The sequence below is a fragment of the Ambystoma mexicanum genome, chromosome 12 (assembly GCF_040938575.1).
Source record: "Ambystoma mexicanum isolate Mex_15411 chromosome 12, UKY_AmexF1_1, whole genome shotgun sequence".
Classification (NCBI taxonomy): Eukaryota; Metazoa; Chordata; class Amphibia; order Caudata; family Ambystomatidae; genus Ambystoma; species Ambystoma mexicanum.
This window is the reverse complement of record NC_090936.1, coordinates 161,702,069-161,724,186: the sequence shown is the minus strand read 5'-3', so window position 1 is coordinate 161,724,186 and position 22,118 is coordinate 161,702,069. Positions and strand designations below refer to the sequence as shown.

At 43.7% G+C, this 22,118-nt stretch overlaps 1 protein-coding gene across 1 annotated transcript in view; it reads right to left on the bottom strand.

Annotated features, from left to right (window-relative positions):
- MYRFL (myelin regulatory factor like) overlaps positions 1 to 22,118 on the bottom strand; it is a 942,772-nt gene that overhangs the window by 36,454 nt on the left and 884,200 nt on the right. The window contains exons 25-26 of the mRNA XM_069629965.1: positions 7,042 to 7,129; positions 1,028 to 1,102 (exon numbers count right to left, since the gene is read on the bottom strand). Of these exons, the coding sequence (XP_069486066.1) occupies positions 1,028 to 1,102; positions 7,042 to 7,129 (163 nt within the window). The remainder of the gene's footprint in view (positions 1 to 1,027; positions 1,103 to 7,041; positions 7,130 to 22,118) is intronic.

Below are 22,118 nucleotides of genomic sequence, written 5' to 3'. Positions count from 1 at the left end.
TTCAGTCATACACTGCACCTTTAAAATATCAGTTGATGAATACCCATATAAATGCTGGTACTACTTTGAAATTAGGTGCACCAATGATACATTATTGAACGTAAACAAAATATATATATAAAAAAAGTGTAATCAACGTGCCATTATGAAAATATATGCTATAAATGTTGTGAAAAGTAAAGAAATATATACGAAATATGCTACAACATTACGTTACTTATGTACTCGTCTTAGACTTTAATGGCTGTCTACATTTCACAATGCTTACAAAATTCCTTGTTATTATCACAATATCATCTATTGTGACATAATAGTGGTACATTCGTAAATGCAGTAGTTCTGCATCTTATTATGAAGTGTTGAGCACATGTCTTTAGATTAATACTGCAGAACACGGAACAATACCTCATGCTAACAGATTCACCGGCAACAGTCTCGTTCTGAAGGAGGTGGAGCTTGGAGAAGCTCGCTGAATAATTACTTCCGCAGGTTTTCCCGTATCAGCCACATTCCTGAAAGGATTTCCTTCCATAGAGCAGGAGCTGTGGGGAGGAATCTGCATGCAGGGTTTTTCCCTCATTGTGCAGGGAATCTGAAGCCTCTCCGCACAGATCAGGATTCTAACCCCCCACGTAGGTTTGATCCGGATGAATTCTTAACACATCTAAAGAGAGGTTGTGGTCTGCGTGAACCAATCGTAATTATTGTACGCATGCATATACACAACACAGACATTCATTTGGATTTTCTGCTTGGAGTGGAAGCAGGCAGGGGAACCCGGTATCTGCTCGGGTTCCCCCGACTGTTGCTTCTCCCAGAAGAAACATCAGGACAATCCCTTGGAAAGGATCCGTACTGCAGAGGCAGTAGAGGAAGTGCTTTTTCTCACAGATTCTCCGCACTTGTATATTGAGGCTGCTAGTACAACACCCACCCAGGCGGTAGGGTTGTTGGTGTGCAAGGCACTTCAACAGGTAGTACAGGAGCTAAATATAAAAGAAACCAAAAGGAGTACGCTTTCACATACTTGATTTCCAGTGTCATCCTCACGTTGGTTGGCGTATATTTGTTAAATGGAATGGTGTAGCTGTAATTTCCAGACCTGCATGTTTAAAATAAAATATTAAAACAATTAGTGTGATTTTCCAAAAAATGTGAAAGACAGAAATGCAGTGTTTTTTGTGATCTAATGTCATGTAAAGACTTCTTATATAGCTCCGTACTGCCATTAGTATGGCCTTGTTGCATGTTGCCCTGTAAAATAATGAGGGGGTTAGTGAGGTTGGTGGGTGCAGAAGTGCCCGAATACTGGGTGCTGTGTTTATCTGTAGGGAGGAGTGGTTTGAGGGGTCAGATATGTGACAAATAGGTAGAGTTTTCTCACGAGTCGCCATTTTATTAAATAAGGGGTGAGATAAACGCATATCTTTCCCTAGCCTAACACGGATTTCCCTACCTTGCAAACTAAGGCTAAAGGAAAATGACATAATTTCCAAAACTATCTGTCTCTCACACTAATACACACAACACATCATACAGGAATAATTTGGTAATTTAAACTTCATAAAACAACATATACATTCAAACATAAAAGTTATAAACAGGAATCCCTGTGACCAGGGTTTGATCGCCTTACCCTGGGTCAATTCAGGATGTTTCAAACCAAAGTTCCATTTTAGGAAAGTTCTTTTCACCAGCCAAGTTCTACTCCAAGTAGAATACACAGTTCCAATATTTCCTTCACTAGAAAAGTGACTAATTGAGTTCCATAAGGATTTCTCACTCTTAAAACAATTGTTAAAGCTTTCACAACTTTCTGCTCTGCAAACCAAAATGATTCCCTCTTTGTACATCAAGTCATAAGGTCCATGTAAATGTTCCTTTTCTCTGAAGACCAATCATGTTTCATCATGCATTTCTTCTTCATAAGCAAAACTTTAGTCAGGATGGTTAATTCAGAAAGTCATACTTTAGTCAAAATGATTAGGCAACAGTTCATCAAAACACATTAGTTTCCACCACAACCTTCTACCACATTCAAAATACTTCTCCCTGGTCAACTCGCCTGCCAGGACAAACCACTACTTGTCCCTTTCCTGGTGTACTCACCTGCAGGATAAAACTTCTACTCCTACAACTTCTACTCTCTGGGGAGGCTTGATTCAAACTTTCCACACTTAAATCCTCAATGGGGAAAGTTTAACCAAAATTGGCTTTTTGGGTAAGTCTTTTTACTTGCAACCTCAAGTGGCATACAACTTCTTCCACAAATATACTGCATACAAGGACAGTGATTCTCACATCGATCTGTTTGCTATAGGCAATGCAGGTTACAGTTCTCTTCCCCCTTGATCCTTTCTAGAAGGAGTGATTTTATCCTGCAGTCTCTGTTTTCTTTCCACATAACCTATTTCCTGCTGGCAAGGTAGTTAATAACAACTTTCTCCCACAGGGTATCTTGTTCTTGGACTGCTACATTAAAATTGCCTTGATGTCACTCTCAGCTTTTTTTGGCTTTGGCAATTTAGGTTACAATGTCCCATTGCTGGATATTCCTCTTTAGAAAAGTTATACACCGTTTGCTTTATTATTGCCTCCTTTTGGTGTTGGTAATTTAGGTTATAATATTCCCTTATTGGATATTTCCCTTTTGGTAAGTTGTATCCACTTTGGTTGATGATTGCCCCCTCTTGGCTTTGGCAATGTGTGTTAGAATCCTCTCCTATTCGACCTCTCGTAATAGGAGAGTTGCGCCCAGTTTGCTTTAATGAAAAGGTTTGGTATTCAAAAGGTACATTCTTACACAGTGGTCTATTTCAGAGCGCCCCGGGGTCACATGTATTAGGCCAGTTCACTGGTATATCCTGGTGACTCCTTCTGACTCACTGCTTCTGCTTCTTCACAGGTTGGGACTTCCTGGGCGTTTGATAGCGCCAGCCAGCCTTCCACTGCTCGTGCTGTCTATCATGGAGCTTCAGTGCTCCTTACTCACTCCGGTAAAAACCTCAGAATGGGGTGAGATGCGCAACCTGAAGAGCTTCTTTCTCTCCCGTGGGACAGCTGGCCTCAATACAGCTTCCCGCTGCATGTCCTCTGCATCTTCCAGGAACCTCGGCCTCTGCCACGTTCTCTGCACAGCTTCCCACTGTCAGTAAAGCGGCGGCTCCAACCTCTGCTTCCTCCTTCTGCTTTTTACTGACCCGCACCTGACAGGCCTTTAAATGTTTACAGGTTACACTCAGATGTGGGTCATTAGAACAACTAGACCGCTCACTAGGCTTTAGCAAATCTGGATCCCTCTTCCTTGTCTCAGTACTAAGAGCATTATGGGACTTGAAGTCCATAATGTTCTTATCTGTTTTAACATCATTTAATCTATTCTGTTTATAGGATGTACTTTTAAGGGAGGATTGTAAAGGAAGTAATGGTTTTCTCTTATGTTTATAATTCAAACGCAATGTAGAATCATAGCTACTAAAAATAGTTGTATTAACTCCCTATGAGTTATATACATCATTTACATATTTACAAAAAGGGTCCTCCTGCTTGATACCTTGGGTAAGTCAGGAAGGGGAGGCCCTGCTGTGACAACATGCCTTTACAGATTCAGGCATTAGGGGAAACCTCATCCTCAGTAAAGGTTGAATACAGCGTCTCTCCTGATGGAGTCACCTGATTCCTTTAAAAGCCTTCTCCTCCCATGTGATCCTACCTCCTAATAACACCCTCAGGGTTAGGATCAGGTAGTGGCTGCCTTTCCCTGGCCACTAGACAGGAGACTCTAGGCTTGGATTCTGTGAAGACTCTGCAGGATTCATCACAGGGGTCTAAGATCTGATATAACTTACAGCACTCTGGGTCTGGGATACGTAAACCCCTGAAGTAGGTGGGGTGTCACAGAACTAGGGAGGTGAGCCTCATCATAGACTGGTTAGTGCAGAGGTAGTAGCTGATCCACTGTGCAACAGGGGGCGAGTAGTTAAGGTAGCTTTGCCAGAACTGTCTGTAAGATTTTCAAGGGATTTGTTGCATTACATTTCCACATTAACGCGTCTTTAACTAAGGTTTCTTCACCGAATTTGAAAGGTTGTGTTGCAATGTATTCTTCATCTTATTCTTTTCAAACTAAAAGATTTTTCAGTGAATTTCAAAGGTTTTGCTGCTATATCTTTTTCACATTAAATCTGATCACTGAATATATATATATATATATATATATATATCAATATATGAGAAAATTGGTGACTTAAATGTAACATTAACATAGGGAGGCAAGTGCTTCAAACTAAAGAGAAGAACTATTTAAATATACACAATAACAATATTAAGCATTATAGTATCAAGCAATCTTTACCACTTTGTTCTCTTCCTTGACCCTCCCATTTTGAGGATAATGTCTTGTGTAAAAGATGCAAGTTTCCCCCCTTAAAATAATTTCTCCTGGGGACTTATGTATCCGACCTCTCACCTAAAAATCCTGTTCCCCAGAATTCGGGGTACCGTGAGGTAGAAGTGGAGACAGCAGATCCTGCGTCTAGCTTAGCTCTGAGCTCTCAAGCTTTCCTATGCCACGCATAGTTAACTCACCCATCCTATATTGTCTCACGTTTTCTAGGACTTGTACAGTTGTTCTCACTTTTTAAAATGGGAAAAACAAGCAACATGTCATATAATGCTATAAATGAAACAGGAAGGCATCAGCTATTTACATCATACATGTGACACTTTCAGAGTTCTGAATGTTCATATTCTTGTTTATTATATGCAACACACTTGTGGTCTCCTGCTATTTGTGTTGCTTTTTTTGTTTTCTTTTTAAGTGACAGTGGGCATTGCTTAGTGTGAACTAGGGTCCAAACATATCATGTAAGATGCCCATGAGAAGCCAGGCTCTTTGGAAGCTGTGCTGGTCCTGCTGGGGACACATGGATTTGTTTCCACAGATTCTGCTTTTGCCTTCTGTTAAAGGCAGCATGGGTGAATGCTAGGTCTGGGTTCCCGGCCACCTTACACCCACTTCCCATTATTCTCTTTCAAAATCCATCCTCTTCTCCAGCTATTCCTGCACCAAGGACTTTGTTCCACCCTTGTTCCCTCTTTCTGCTTCTCTTCTACTACTCATTAAGCTCCCAGATATTGATTCTATGTAGTGATCCATCTATCTACCTGTCTCCCTACATATTCATCTTTTGGCCTATCTATGTTGGGGTCTATTTCTCTCTTTATTTCTTTCTATCTAATTTATGCTCTTACCATCTCCCTCTCCCTCTCCCCTCCCTCCTCTCTCTCTCTCTCCCTCCCCCCTCTCTCTCTCTCTCTCTCTCTCTTTTTCTCTCTCCCTCTCCCCCTCCCTCTCTCTCTCTCTCTCTCTCTCTCTCTCTCTCTCCCTCTCTTCAGGTCTTCCCCATCCCCCCTCACCCTCTTTTTCATCCAATCTCCACTCCTACTCATCTCCTTTTCTCCCAATGTGCTCTTTCTCTCTCCCTCTACTTTGTCCTCCTCACCACTCCCAATCACACTGCTATCCATCTCTAACTCCACCCACAAACATCTTCCCTCTGCAGGGAATGCTTAATGTCTTGAAAGCAATGAAGGTGCACACTCACAGCCAGCAGACCATACCGACTGTGCAGCTCGGTAAGCTGGGTGTGGGCACTGGTACCCAAAATTATAATGCTCTTCTGCAGCTGCTCCTGACCAATCTATGTGGCCATGCACGGAGCGTCAGATGAAAGACCCATAAGGCCCACCCGGTTTGTCACATCTCCAATGCTCCTCCTGCTACCCTCATCCACGCAGTTGCTGGCAATCTGCTAATAAATGTCTGAGCATTCCATCTCCAAGCTCGCAGGCAGCCAAGCAAGCATTTGGCAAATCAAACAATTGTTAGAATGTTTGGTTGTCTTGAGAGCTGCAAATCCCTATATTCTATCACTCTCACGTGGGCCCAGCTGTCACTGTCACCTGGTCTTTGGTGATGGCAGATATTTTACAGGCAGTTTCTTGAACCAAGGCAATAAAGTAAGGTTGTTGGTTGAAAGGTACACTTTCATCTGGTGATAGCTAATGACCAATGCAGAGTGTGTTATCATGCAGGACCTTTAAGAACAAGTCAGCCACATGTCTGGTTTAGGTACCTGGGCTTTGCAGGGTGGAAAACAAGACAGAGTTGAGGAGATTTGCTGAACACCATAGTTTAGAGATGGACAAGGGATTCTCGGAAGTCCCACTTTTACCACCCCCGGGCCCACTTCACTTAGTCCCATTGCCTAGCCTCAAACATGGGACTGTGTCGCAATGTGCACTTATGACCCAATTGCCCTATTTTACATTGTACTGCTTTATTCATTTTTGTAAAGCCCTTTGGCAAAACACCATACACATAATTAAAATAAACAATATTTAAGTTAAAATAGGTTTTAGAGATCCTTCAAAATCTATTAAGGTAGCCAGAAGCATGCTTCTGGTGTAGCAGTAAATAGTTTGAGCTATGCAAGTTATCGATGGAGCTCACCACCAGCAAGTGCAGCTAAGTGCTGGGGTACACTTTATTAATTTTTGTAAAGCACTTTGGCAAAAACACCATACATAATTAAAATAAACAATAAGTAAGTTAAAATAGGTTTTAGAGATCCTTCAAAATCTACTAAGGTAGCCAGAAGCATGCTTCTGATGCAGCAGTTAATAGTTTGAGCTATGCAAGTTATTGGTGTAGATCACAACCTGCAAGTGCAGCCAAGTGCTGGGGTACATAAGAAAACTTATCTGCTCACTGTAAACTACACATTTCATTTAAGGAGGTACACCTGCAGAAATAGACAGATACAGGCAAAAAATCTAGATGAAACTAAAAGGGTAAGTCCACAAATACAAATTCCTTAAGGAAATGTTTTAATCAAATTAATATTTGCATTTGATGCTAAAAGGAGAAACTGGCCAGCATTGATTAGGATATATTTTATAAGAACGCCAAATGAAGTCAATTGAAGGACTATTGTTAATAATTTTAGCAGAAGAATTCTTCACAAATATTGAACTTACCCACACTGCATACTCCTGCTGCAATAGCGCCGGTCAATTATTTGTTGGTTTTCCAGTATATGAATAGATCCAATCGAAGTATCGATCCCTGAAAGTTTAGAGGTGGTTAAACAAAGAAGTTTCCAAAGTGTCCCTTCTTAATATGGTGCACTGTATCCATCAAATAGAGCAACACTTCTAGTTTTCACTCAAAACACAATTCTGAATTTGGATTCAGTGATTGCAAAGATGATGCCCTTTGACCAGTTACAGTTAGTCATGAATGAGAAATGCCCAGTGCACATACAAACGATGCCATGTTGTACATAGCCAAAGACAACTGCACATCATTTTCCCTGTACTTGACTTCATTTCCATTCACAACAAATCACAAATTCTTTTGTTTAGTCTTTGACTCATGTGCAGTCAGGGTCCAGGGAACAGCAGACTTGGAACATGCATTCCTAAAAGGTTAATTTTACCACATCAGTGTGCCAAGGGGTTAGGCTTAATGTGGGCGATTTTCACAGCCGCGCTGTCAGGATTTGCTCATGCACACTAGTGCCTGACTTTGGAAGGAAGCCCCAGACCTTTTCTGACCCACCCCTTTCGGGAGATGTCCAGAGAGACCGTGTCACCTTAAGAGCCCCTGTGCCTTCTTCCAAAGTTCTCCCCAGTGGTCAACACTAAAGGTTTTCACTAACCCATTGGACTTTGTGTGTCATCAATGTCCCATAAAGGCTATCATGGAGGTATGCAAAAGGGACTGACTTCTTTTTTAAAGCCAACATCATAAATGCAAATAAAGGAATGCCATCTTGTTCCGCCATCTGATGCTGGGAAGGAGACAGAGCTTGACACCACGGCCTCAATGTACGAGTTAACTTGTATTTATCATACTCGCATCCACCATCAGGATGACACTCCTATCGAAGAAGACAAAACCAATGCACTTTTTAACGTTAATGAAGTTACAGCAAAAGCGCAAGTAGCTACTGCGTCTGGTTTTGTGATGTCAAAATTCCATGGTCAGTGCAAACATGGGCGCTAACTCCAATTGGGTATATGTTAGTCACTGTTCTGTTACTGGTTCACATTGTTCGAAACAACTTTAGCAAAGCTATAAAGAAAGTGAGAAGTTCACATAAACACAAAAGAAGCTAACTACAGATGTAAGAAAAGTATGATTTAGAAAGAAGATTAGGCCATGTTGGAAGCATGGGACAATTTGAGGGAGGGGGCTACCTCAAACGGCAAACTCTAATAATGTCCGAAGTATTAACTGACTCTCGCTCTTCTCCAGGATCCACTTCATAATTCTAAACCTGTGATATAAAAGTCTCAACAGCTAGGCACTGATGTACCTACAGGGCCTAATGCGCCATTAGTCTCCTGCAGAGTCTCTTATATTTAGAGTAACCAACTGGCTCAATGTCCCTTCATCATGACCGGCACTTCTCAGTGTTTGGACCCGGACTAAAAACAGGCTTCCATAAGATTTGAGAAACTCACAGACACATGTAGTTTTAAGCAGCCATAAAGATGGAAATGTTCTGGTCAATGTTCCCTCACCCACCCAACTCTTTTATACCTCTTCCTTTCTAGATGTTTAGCTCATCTATTAAACCTTCCATGGTCTAGTTTAAATGTTGGCAACATAACGTTTTCTGACCTCATTTACTTGTAATTCATATTGCAATTGCATTGATGTTTTGCTGAGTTTTTTCTTGCTCATTACCTGTGAACTCACCCTGCATCAGGCTTTTTGTGTGTGGGATATTGTGGTTACTAGCAATAATATCAGAGTGTGTGTTGTACGAACTATAAACATGATGATGCTTTCTCAGCTGCAGAGGATATAGATCCTATTTTTGGGAGATTCGTGTTTTCACTCTACTGACTAAAAGAAAGACTGATTGAGAACAATATGGTGGCAAGGAAACTGAGTGTTTCTAACTTGCCTGATGTTTGGTATACATTGATTTCAGTACTTAATCTCACAGGAATGCCTGTGATAATGATGTTGGCATGGCATCTGTATTGTAGGGCTCTATTGGTTGGTTGAGGTGTAACTTCAATGTCACATGACCAGACTGTTAATACAAACTCTGATTAGCTTTTCCTCCTTCTGTCTGGTACCAACTAGGTCCATTGGACTGGCTGCCAAGCATGCCTTCTCTCTTGTATCTAGCAGTTTAATTAAATAATCTCTCATATGTTGCTGGTGACTGGCGTCAGCATGGCAGGCATTTTACCAGTTCCCATTGATTGGCAGAAGTGAAATGTCAGAGTTACATAAACAGCCCATCAATTATGGTGAGTACACTGCCTGCTTCCTCCGCATCTGCTCCCCGGTGCATAGTGGTTGTAGGCCATATGTATACCCCAGCCACCTGGCCTGTGAAAGAGCCGGAGATCAACAATATCTTTCCAGATTCAAATGGTGGCTGGAGGCTAAGGTGCCCCTGGCGACTAGTTGTTTCCAACTTTCCTTGTCCCTAGTAGGCAAAGGTTTGAAGACAAAATCTCTCCCTTCTTGCATGCGACAGTAGCTCTTCCGCAGCAACCATTTTGCCAACGCTTATTGGTTGTCAGAGCCATGTCTTCCAAATCAATCAGCATACACCAGGTCCTCTTAATCAGCTGTGTCCATGAGTTTAAGCTAAGCATGTCGGGCAAAGGAAAGCTTGTGCCGGAAGCATCGGTTGTTATGTTATGTGTTTACGTGCTTGTGTTGTTTTATGCTAGGGTTATTCAAACATGTGTAGTTAGAATTAAAATGAATCCTGATTTTGTGGTTTGAGCCCATAGGGATTAGCTCTTGCAAGATTCCTTGCCCATCATTGCGTATTAATGGGTTTAGTAGCACAGGCCATCCTTTAACCTGTGCTCTGTGCAATTCCTCATTCTCCTGAAACAGCTGAACTTAATATTTCCTGCAATCTGAATGCATTGTCATTCTTTAGGACCACTCTCATCATATATTAGAAATACATCTTTGCAAACTTTTCGACCTCCTGCCGGCTGATTATAACAGTGAAATGAGTGGTGGCTAACACGTAATCTTTAATGTTGGCTCCCAATGGGTATCTCCTGTCCCTTAGACCTCTTTTAGTTGCCTTGCTGCTTAATAAGGAGCTATACTGTAAAAAAAGAAAATGGCATTCCATAGATTTGAGGTATGTCCATCCAGAAATGTCCAGCACCTTTCTTCAAGCACAGGAGGTATTTTGCCTCAGTGATTTCATTCAACTCTGAGGAAAACCCATTTACAAAATTACAGAGTTAAAAGATATGTTTTTTTTAACCTTCATTTTATTTAGCAATCTACCCTCACAACTCACTTCAAGTCATGTCAAGGTTAGTTTCCTCAGCACTAGGCACTCGTGCTCCCTGCAAATAAGGAAACCCCACAAGAGCAGCACACATTGCCGAGTTGTCCTTATAAAAACGGGATATGAAGCTCTTACATGAATGTAATGGCTGATTATTGCAATGATCAGTTACTGAGACTAGTAGACGCTTTTGCTTCAAAATCCATTGAACACCCGTCTGCGAGCCCTACCGCTTCCGGGTACACAGCAGCTCTTCACACACCTTTAGTTCAGTAGGAGGAGAACCATCTCTGGTTCCGGAAGCACCTCAAAGCCTTCCTCTTTGCCTCCGCGTTCTCTCCCTCTCTCCCCTGCTAAAAACACTGAACCTGCACTGAATCCGCTACTGGGCCACTCGCCAATCTCTGTCCTTGGCCCAGCCACTCTTCCCTGCACTGCCTCACTGCACTACCGGACTGCCTCTGTATCCTACAGCCCCTCCTCCCGGCACTTACCTTGCACTTGCCACCAGCTGGCCCTATTATTTATCTTGTATTCTACTACCATGTCCTGCACTTTTCCTTGCACTTGCCACCAGCTGGCCCTATTATTTATCTTGTATTCTACTACCATGTCCTGCACTTTTCCTTGCACTTGCCACCAGCTGGCCCTATTATTTATCTTGTATTCTACTACCATGCCCTGCACTTTTCCTTGCACTTGCCACCAGCTGGCCCTATTATTTATCTTGTATTCTACTACCATGCCCTGCACTTTTCCTTGCACTTGCCACGAGCTGGCCCTATTATTTATCTTGTATTCTACTACCATGTCCTGCACTTTTCCTTGCACTTGCCACCAGCTGGCCCTATTATTTATCTTGTATTCTACTACCATGCCCTGCACTTTTCCTTGCACTTGCCACCAGCTGGCCATATTATTTATCTTGTATTCTACTACCATGCCCTGCACTTTTCCTTGCACTTGCCACCAGCTGGCCCTATTATTTATCTTGTATTCTACTACCATGCCCTGCACTTTTCCTTGCACTTGCCACCAGCTGGCCCTATTATTTATGTTGTATTCTACTAACCATGTACAGCACTTTCCCCCTCTCCCTTCCCCTTGCACTTTTTCCCAGTGCCCTCTACCCTTGCACTTGCGTAATCTGAATGACACCTGGCCTAGTAGGATCGTTGTCTGTCTCCCCTTGTTCCCCCCGCCCCCTGTCTCGTCGCGCCTTGAAACACTTGTGTATAGGCGCGTTACAAATGCCATATCATATCATACCATATCACAGGGTATGGAAGGGAGGGCTTGATCGCTGCAGAGTAAGGGAGGTTGATAGTGAACAGTTTTCTGGCTGCTACCCCTGCCTAAATTCCGCTTGTCCCTAATCTTCATGTCAAAAGCCATAACAGCACAGCATGTTATAGCCAAGATGAGCTTGGCTGCATAGCAAGGATTTGCTTTTGCCACTGTGCAGGGCAGGTACGGTCACGTCCTACAGTTGCTCTGAGAGAAAAGCTTGCATGAAGATGTGTACTAGATTTTACACCATTGTATATATTTTTTTTAAATTTATGAGTGGATTGACTGCATTATTTTTGTTCAAATGCTTTATTAAATGTCATGATGATGGCCACACTTGACTCAGGGGCAGGTCCCTCTGAATGCTCCCTGGTCTCCGTCTCAAACAGCGCATCGTTTGCCAGACCTGTCCTTCAAGAGGAATGGGACAGAGGCTGATCTCTGGCACCTGAGGCTGCCAACTTGTGGAATGAATCTTCACTTCTTTGCGGAGTGAGGAAAAACACATGAGGTTAAGCAGTGTCTGACGGCATGGCTCTTGGGAAAGGCTTTCATAATCTACGAGTACATGCTGCTCTCCTCCGCCAGACTCATCAGGTACCCCAACGATCCTGTATGCCACCGAGAGGCTTACCCACTTGCCCTCACTGGAATATGACCAACTTGGACCGCAGCAGCAGTAGCCATGCACATGGTCTGTGTGGTTAGCACCAGAAGATTCTGCAGCACAGGCCCTCGCCAGACGCGTGGCTGCCGGGCTGCTCTCTGTTACCCTCACCGCTTTGCACCTGCTCTCATGCAGAGGGCCCCTGTCCACCTGCAGCACCAGGCCTTCCTGCCTCACCGTCAAGGTGACTGTTTGCCTCATGTGACGATGCCATCTACCTCTCTCAGCCTTTTCAGACTTCTTGACGTTCAGCTTGGCCTGAAGGAGAGGGCATTCCCACCTCCTCTGGGCCTTCCTGTTCTTCTGGGAGCTCCAGGTCTTCACAAGTCCTGCCTCGCCGTAGGGCTTGTTTCCCTTTCCCTTCTCTTGCCCTTACCAGATAGGAATGCCCAAGGACTGTGAGCGATCTGCTCACCTGTGCCCCTGTTTCCTGGGGTGCCACAAAGCGAGCCTGTCCAGAGTGGGTGCATTATGGATTACCAATAAATAAATAAGGCAGCAGAGGCAGGTCAAATTGAGTGCCACTGGTAGAAAGATGATTCCGATGACAATCTTGGACGCCTCGATTTTTCTCCCAGGCAATCTATACTGTTGGAGCATCCCAGAGAACTGCTTCGGGAGCGGTGGCTTCATGCTGGCGTGGGTGTCGTCCTACTTTCTGACTTACTGTTCTCAGTTGGTCATGAAGGTGGGAATGCTGTATGGGAGGGCCTCTTCCTCATTCTGTGTGCCTCACAGGTTTATCTTGCCTCCACTGTCTCCAGTCTCGGGAGGACAGCTCAGCGGCAAGGTGCTCACCTTGGAAGCAAGACGACACGGCGCAACACAGGTTCGATCCCCGGGTCCCCGCTTAGAAACCTCTGGGTATAAAGCGCGTTATACATAACCTATCATATCATATCATTGTTATTTAACATATATATAGAGCCACTGTAAGAGCTAGTTAGAGGCTATTCCATCCGTCTGGAGCTGTACACAAAGGACACCAAGCAATACCTGTGGTTATTGAGGGTCGACAAGCATCGAGTGCTCAAATGCTGTCTTTTAAGAATGAGTGGTTAGATGGTGGATAACTTCCTCAAAGTAAACGCATCGAAGATTAAGGGCCTGATTCTCGGAACGTTTTCCTATGAGATTGCACCATTAAAAAACACTTCCATGAATCAGGCTCTCAGCGCCTGTGTCTCTCTGACATATATCCCATTTTTATGTTACAAAATTGATCTGGGTTGTGGCCAATGATGGTAATAACGGCCTCTAAACACTGCTATTAAGTCTTATGGGTTTGAGTGCCACTTGGTCATGCCTACTCACATTCAGAAGCTTCTCAGATCTGCTCGGTTCTATCAGTGTTCTAGTGGTTGCCTGAGGAATCCATTCCATGACCTTCACCCCATAGCATAATTCAGACCCCTGCCATCTCATGAATGTGTTCTGGAAACTCAGTCTTTATCTGCCTAAATCCACCCTTCCCTCGCTCACGGCAGTGCCACAGGCCACCGACAGACTCGCGGTTGGGTTATGACGGCATTTAGAGTGCCTGCTCCTTTTCCTCATAGATCCAATGTAAAATGGCTTCACGCCTAGATGCATCAACGGCAAGTCCAAGATCGGGGTCAAGAAGGACGTAGGGTAAATATTGAGATCCAAAAGTCAACATTTGCATTGCATTGTTTTCAAAGACTGGAGTTATCTTGGATACACTTCATCCTTGTAAACGGATAAAAACCTGATTACGTCACATTGTTAGCTCTCGGCGTAATGTTTCTAGCACTTGGTCCCCTTCCTTTGCTGTATTCCTGTAGCTGACCTTCATCTTCATAATGTCAGGCCTATGGGCAGGTTGCCGTCCCTGGTTACTATTGTGATGTGCTTAACTTTCATAAGCTCGTGGAAAGCTCCACCAGCTTCATTTCTTCTTGTTGTTAATGAACCACATGCTTCAGTCTCAGACTTAACCGTAGACATATTTCAGAGATTTTGAAACTGGTAATGAAGTGGGATGTTTTCAGAAGATTTATCGATGGGAAAATGAGCTCGCAACCTGAACAACGATCTATTTGAAAGCATTGCTATAGGTCTGAAACCTTGCTCAAGATTAATTCCAAATAACAAAAAATGACAGAAATGTCTCAAGTGATCACCAAAGATTTTAGAAATTTTTAAAAGAAGATCATAATGGGAGCTAAGGGAAAAAAAGTTAAACAAAGAGAAGTCTGTAGAGGAATTTGTGGCTTGTAAAAGTGCATAATAACGAGCTTGCTGTTAAAGATGGGGACAAAGAGGGTTCACTAGAAAGAAAGGATCATATTGCAGAAGCAAGGAGAGCATTCCAAACGTGGATAGTTAGGACATTTTAAAATGAGGGCCAGCTTTTCCATTGGCCGGTTACTCTGTGATGGAGATGTATTTGCTGGCATGTTTGCATTAGTGCTAACCTTCTGTCCCTATTAAATGTGTCAGATAATGGACTTTTGTGGTGATGCAGTGCAACATTAAGGCCATTGTGTGTTGCGCCACCTTGCTTCCTGTCCGTGCACTGCAGTCACTTGACGACCGGGGTAGAAATACTCAGATGGAATTTGGCACTATGCTGGGATTAGCTTCGCAAACATCAATGCAAAAGTCCTGGCAAAACGCAGCTTTCCCACAGCGCCACGTAAGGCGCCATGCATGGCAGCGTCATAAGTCCGTGCTGGGCTTTTGTGTGTGGAGGAGATAGAGGGGTGCATGGTGCACATAGAGGCGGGTTGGTCTGCAGGGGGTCAGAGGAGTCGAACGTCGTGAATGGGCTTGTGTGCAGTGCAGAGAGGAGTTGAACACAGCTCCTTAGAGCGGAGAGCACGGGGGAGGGTGTACTAGGTACACAGAGTTGGCATGCTTGCCGAAGCGGAGAAGGGTTACTGAGTGAATGGGGAACGCTACTAGTCCAGAGGCAGTGCAAACCCTCATACCATCAAATGAGGGTTCTGAGTGCAGCCATTGAATAATGGTGCAGACGAGCAAGAGCCGCAGTTTCAGGTGCTTCCGTGGTGTCAGTTTTGTAGCGCATGAAGCAGGGGCGCAGAATCCAATTTCCAAAGCCCCTATAGTGCTAGGCAAAACTGGCACCACACTGCAATACAACCTTGCGCCGCAGGGACTGAGGAAAATCAAGCCCTCAGACACCATGTCACCACTCACTATGGAGCATCAACAGGACATTCTGTGAATAATTTTCAAAGGATTTACTGGATGTGGTTGAGAACATAGGCCTGATAAGAATGCAGATTTATAATCAGTCAGATTAGATGTTTCAATGAATATGCATTGGAATTCACTGGCAGAATTATATTCATTTTATACTCATTAGTAACGCTTTTAAAGTTCTTAATTTCGTTTTTTATGTTCCTTTAAACGCATTTCTCTGCGAGTTCCAGTTAATACAGGCGGCTCGGCTAACTGGACGCCCTTTTATCACGTTGTTGCAATTATATTCCAATGCTTAGTGTTATTATTTTGACTTATTTTAATGTGTTTCAGTTCCTTGTAAGCCGTTTGTCGGCATTGAGGTTGCATGGCCTCAGGCGGGTTCTCTGTGGTCTCGTGCCCAAGATCTCCCGGTTTCATTTAATTTCTCACATGCGCTCGATCAACTCCCCTGTTCGAGTAGTGAGTCTGTCTTCGCTGGCTAGTGGACCCTGCGCCCCGGCGGCTCTCTGGCGATACTATGTGTAGATATATTGCAAGCCGTAAACAGGAACGCAGTGACCGAGCGCATGCCAGAGTCGTGCCAAAGTTTAGCCTGTATGCACTCATCCGCGACAAGTCAAAGCCCTGGGCTCTCTACCATGTAGATCATTCTCTTAGTCGTGCAGGTATTCTTTCTTGCTCCGCCTGATACTATTTTCCCCACAGGTTGCAATCATTATGTTGAGTCACCGATTATACAGCCGCGATGAGCCCCCGGCTCGCATCCAGTTCATTCTCCTTTGATAAATACTTGCTCTCTGGTAGCCGACAAACTGGATATATTTACGATTATACAGGATAAGGACCCTGTTGTGCTCTGCATCACAGAGACGTGGTCATCTCTGACCTCATCTCATGGTCTGGTTCAGGCTTAACCTGCTGATTTTTCTATTGTACATGTTGACAGTAACTCATCCTCCCCTGAGGGGTGTGAGGGCGCCATTATTTATAAGGAAACGTTGGTCTGCTTGCTCTTGCCACTTACCTTTGATGTTACCATGGAAGCCTTGCTGGCACGTGTCACTATTTCACCATCTTATAATTTTCCTTTGTTAATTGTTTATCGTCTGCCATTCAAAAGACTTGTCATTTGTTAAGTCCTCTTCATCTTGTATTGCTGATCTGGCTCTAACCTATAACAACCACTGTGTGGTAGGCGATTTCAATGTCTGGCCTGACTCTCCGGATGGTCGGATTGCAGCCTCTCTCCTTTCATGTATTCAGGACATTTCTTTGTGCCATTTTGTGTCGGGTCCAACACATATTAAAGGACACACTCTGAATCTTATATTTGCTCCCTTATCTTGTATTCGTATGTGCCCGACTTTGCCGGTAATGTGGTTAGACCACTTTTTGATTCCTTTTGAACTGGATCTCCCAGCCCTTTAAGATGAGATAGCAATACCCTTGAGATAGGTGGGGATGCAGAATTGTATTGAAAGATCAATAATCAAAACAACTCAGGTAGTTGGCAAAAGGATAACTGTTTTTTAATATCAATTATCTAAAACAGGGAGTAAAACAGACATCAGCAGACGTTTCTCATTACGATCTCAAATCATTTCATTAAAAAATCAAATTTTTATAGTAAATATTTGTCATTGATGACGTTAACCCTCGTATCACTAAAGTCATTCGACGTAGCAAAACTTAAAACCTACGGGTGAATGTGATAGGGTCTAAACAGATCATTTAGGTATACGATCCATACTCGTTTGGGCATTGAAATAAAGTGATAGGCTTCTTAACATCAGGTGGGGAAACTAAGCCGTTACCTAAAATATGTCATTATGAACGTCACTAAATATACGATGTCTATTGGCTATACAACTATAGGACCCTTGATCATGCAGTCCTCTACCATTGGTTACTTTCTAACCTCTGTCAGTACCCTCCCAACCTGGAGAACTAATCTTAACCATGCTTCCCCCCAATTAGCATGACCACCCATCATCACCTCAGTGGTCTGCTGTCAATTACGGCTTTGAACTCATCCTTGGAAATGATCCTTGCTACTGAGGAATTCAGGGGAGTGAAGGCACAATCTGCCTTGCTACTGAGGAATTCAGGCGAGTGAAGGCACACTCTGCCCTCGTGCGTAGGTGTGACCATCATGTTCGTCCAACTTCTTCTCCCCACGTGACTAAAGACCACGAAATTGAGCTTTCAGTGTATTAAAATACTTTTTCTAATAGAACTCTGACGTCTTCTTGTTTCCGTCCATGCATTCTGAACAGAATCTTCCTTCTTTCACACGATTTGTATCCAATGTCAGCTCACCCCAGTTGATATGGCCTTGGCTCATCCAACCTTGCTTTTCAGAGTTTCGTGCCTGTAATTCACCCTGTTTTCTGACTGCGACAAAAATGGAAAAAGTGGCCTTCCTTCTTTTGCTCAGCACTGCTATCGTACGTAGTGGGAACATCCATCTTTTACTGACTCAAATATATATATATATATATATATATATATGTACATGTTGGCGCATGCCGCACTCTATTTACTATAAAGCTAGCCTTAAGAATACTTCATCTGCTTGCATTTCATTGCATATTTACACATGTGAACTAGCTTGATATCTTCATTATTTCTGTAGCATAAGTCTCTTCATCTTGATCCCAAGATGTCATTGATCTCAATACGTTCTTGATGCCTTTATAGAATTGCCAGCATTCTCTGATCTCTGCATCTCTTCTCCATACGTCAGCTTTGTATTGTGTGATGTCATTATTTCTCTTTGTATAATCAATTTGTCCTGTTTTCTTCTGGACTATCACTCGGACAGCCATCATACTGTCTCATATGCGGGTATGGTTGCCTCAATGGGAACCTTGCTTCCAGAATTCCCCTTGGTATCTGTAATTCAAATGGCTTTGTAGGTGTGTCATATTCTGGTTTCCAGCAGATAGGCAATATGGGCAAAGTGATTGAGGTGGGGGTACTCAGCTCCTTCTCTACACTTTTGAATTTTGTATCACTGTCCCTAGTACTTGACCTTGACATATCTAATCTCTGCAAAGGTGTTGGACGTTCATTGACCCTTTGGCATTAGCTGGACTTATCAACGCTAAGTTCTCCAATCTCTCTACTAGTCCTTCGTCCTCTCCCATGTTCAGCTTTATCACTGTTTCTGCTGCAGCTGACACTATGGCTTTGCTTGAACTGGTACGTAAACCTACTCGCCACTCTGCCCCTTGGTTTACTCCAATTATTTCAACACTTCATCTACAGAGCAGAAGTGGCCAAAAAGTTATAGCTGTGATCTGAAAGTCAAATTCAAAGAGGTGCAGCTTATTTACCATAAATCCAGAAATTCAGCTCAATGCTCTTTCTATGAGGATTTCATCTCTTCTGCTTCTAATTCTTCTAAAACTCTATTTCAGACCATTAAAGACCTGACTTCTCCCCAGGCAGCTCCTGCAAGTACTATGCAATAATGTATCTAGGTATTTTGTACACAAAATTAAGTCCATTAGAGACCACATTGAAACACGTGTTGGTGATTCCACTTTAAAAAAAAAACTACGCTAACACTGCACTTCCCCAAAATGCCCCCTCTTCCCTTTCTCTGGAAGCTGCTGGAGGCTTGGCTTACCCCCAAGCTCAGGTCATTCATTAAAGCTGCAAACATTCCTGATCCGTTTCAGATGGGTTTTCACCCATTAATGGGTACCGAATCAGTCCTTGTATCAGTGATTGATGACCTCACCACCGTTTGGGACCAGGGCAGGGTTTCTGGTCTTACTTTGCTGGATCTGTCCCCCGTAATCAACACCATCGACCATGCCACCCTCCTGGTCTGGATGTGGGAAGCTGGTATCACTGGCACGGTACTGGACTGGTTCCATGCGTGTTTAGCTTCACGCATCCAGCTGTTTTACCTCTGGCCTTTCAAATCTGCTCCAACCCTCATTAGATGCGGGGTGCCCCAGGGCTCAGCACTCCCACAGCTGCCTTTCAATATTTATGTTCAGCCTTTAGCCAGTTTCATTCATTCACATGTCTTCTGCTTTTACTCTTATGCAGATGATACCCAACTGCTTCACAGGCTCGATCTGGACCGTGAGGGCTCAACAAATCACCCGACAGCCTGTCTCGAGGCAGTTTGTAATTGGATGAATTCATACTGGCTTAAACTAAATGCACATAAGAACCAAGGTGCTAATTGTGGGCCCCTCGCCATCATTTTTAGGCTCATTGCCTACACCGGTCCAATCGGTCAAGAACCTGTATGTGAAGATAATGGCATCCCTTGCACCCGATGTTCAGATCGGTGCACTTTATAGTTCTGTTTTTTTAAAACTCAAACTACTGAAAAAGGTGATCAACCTTATCCCTCCTTGGTTTCATGCCTGTCAATGCCGCACCCGCAAGCAGAACTCGTAATGTGGTGGTATGGTAGCAACGGTGCCGGTAGCACTAGCGGCGCCGTTGTTGCCTTACCGCCACATTCATAATGAGGTCCAATGTGTTGGGTTGGGATGGAACAATGCCTATAAAATCTCTAAGAAATTCTTATACAAATAGGGACATTTCAAGGGGAATATAAATCAGGATAGGAGTAAAGAATCAATGCTCAAGGGTGCTAATTAAAGGTATTCACTGCCCTCCCTCCAGGGAATCACCTATATATTTTTAGAAACATGAAAATATCTTTTACTCTAGCTTACTGCCAGGCCAGTTTTTTTCTGAGTTACTACCCAGGCAAGTCTTTACCATGGGCCACTGTCAGGCCAGGCTCCTTTCCTGGGTCCATGGCCAGGCCATGCTTATTTCCTTCCATGGCTAGTGCCTAGGCCAAGCATGTTCCTTGGATAATGACCAGACATATTTCCTGGGCTTCTTATTACTTCTTCTCTGGGTTAGGGGTTAGGGGTGTCCCTTTGTACTCTCAGCAATCATCCCTCACACCTTGCCTTGTTACTATTGTAGGAAATATGTCTGTCCCGTTCATTGAGAGGGTACTGATAAGCTAATCTTCTCATCCTCAGTATGGGTTACCCTCCTGGGCTGTCAGCTTCTCCTGACATGGTAAATAGTCCTGTCACCCGAATGTTCAGCAAAGCATCGAAGTGTCTGCAATTGGCATTTAGAAAGCACTCTAGACGATTCAGCCATCTGCACTCCTCCTTTGGCTCGTGTTCCTCTGCCAAGACTGTGACCAGTTGGTTAAAAAAAAAAAAGAGGCCTCTTTTTATTCTTGGGCTGATTGATGGTGGGATTCAGCTGTGCATTTTTGGCTTTACCTTGATGTTTCTTGCAGGGAATATTCTCTGTCATTCCTATGTGACTCTTCTGAGGACTAGGTATTCTGTCTGAATATTCTTAAAAGTCAGGTGGCTTTGTAGTTACAAAGTTAGGGAGGAAGGGCCTCATTACACGGATGGCGGTAAGGATTTACCGGTACCGGTATTTTACCGGTACCAGTAAATCCTTACCGCCTTATTACGAGGTCCCTTTGCGGGTTGGGGAATTTAACGCCTGCTTTTTGCAGGCGTTAAAAACCAACCCGCAAAGGGACCCAGGGAGCTAATTACGGTACCGCAATTTGCGGTACCGTAATTAGCGCCTTCCCCATTCCCATTATGCCCTATGGGGCAAAAATGGGAATGGGGAAGGGCAATGGTGGAAGGGGGAATTACCGCCCCGGCAACCTTGGAATGGGGCGGTAATTCCCGTTTCCGCCAAGGCGGTGCCGGTGTTTTACCGGCATGAACCATGGCGCTAATAGCGCCATGGTTCTCCGCCATCTGTGTAATGAGGCCCTACATCACTACATTTGTGCTTCTCCACTGCCCACTCCATGACTCTTCTGCTCCTACTAGATATACTTTCATAATTTCCCAGGTTCTCAGAAGCTGACACCCACGCAGACAGGAGGTTTGACATAGTGGTTTTTCCTGTGTGTGCATGAGGAAGAGGGTTTGCCCATTGCTTCCAATAGTGGTCTGAGAACCAGTAGGTTTACTGCTAATGGGGGCTGCTGTTGAATGTTTCTCCAAGCTCCATGGTTTCAATTGAGAAGGCGGTTTTCTTTGGATTATTGGTCTTTCTTGATGGGCATTCTTATTCTGAACCCACTCTGGGGTTTGGGTCTCTGGAGCTGGTACATTATGATAGTCATAGTCGGTTTGCAGTTATTTGACCTGCATGGTGTTGTCTCCTTCCCTTTCAGATTCTCCAGCCTGCTGGGAGGAGGGCTGGTGTTGGTTTGCCCTACGTGACGTCTCTTGTGGGTAATACATCTGTGTGGGTTTATTCCTTCTTTACACTTCACAATCACTCCCAAACATCTCCTAGAGTTTGGTATTTGGCAATACTTTGGAGAAGGACTTGTTGTAGGCCGTTTTCTCTGCAAATCCATTCTAAGATTTTGTTCTGAAAGAAAAGGGTACTATGGGAGTTGTAGTTTGGAACTCTCCGGTTTGTTCAGCTTTACCTGTGCTTTGCCTGTGCTAAAGATTGGGAAATAGTGTAAATATTTGCTTTGGAGACTGGAGGAGCTGATGAGTACGATATCTACCCTGAGTGGTGACAGGCTGTCCAGAAAAAGGGCAATCAAAGGTGTCAATTGA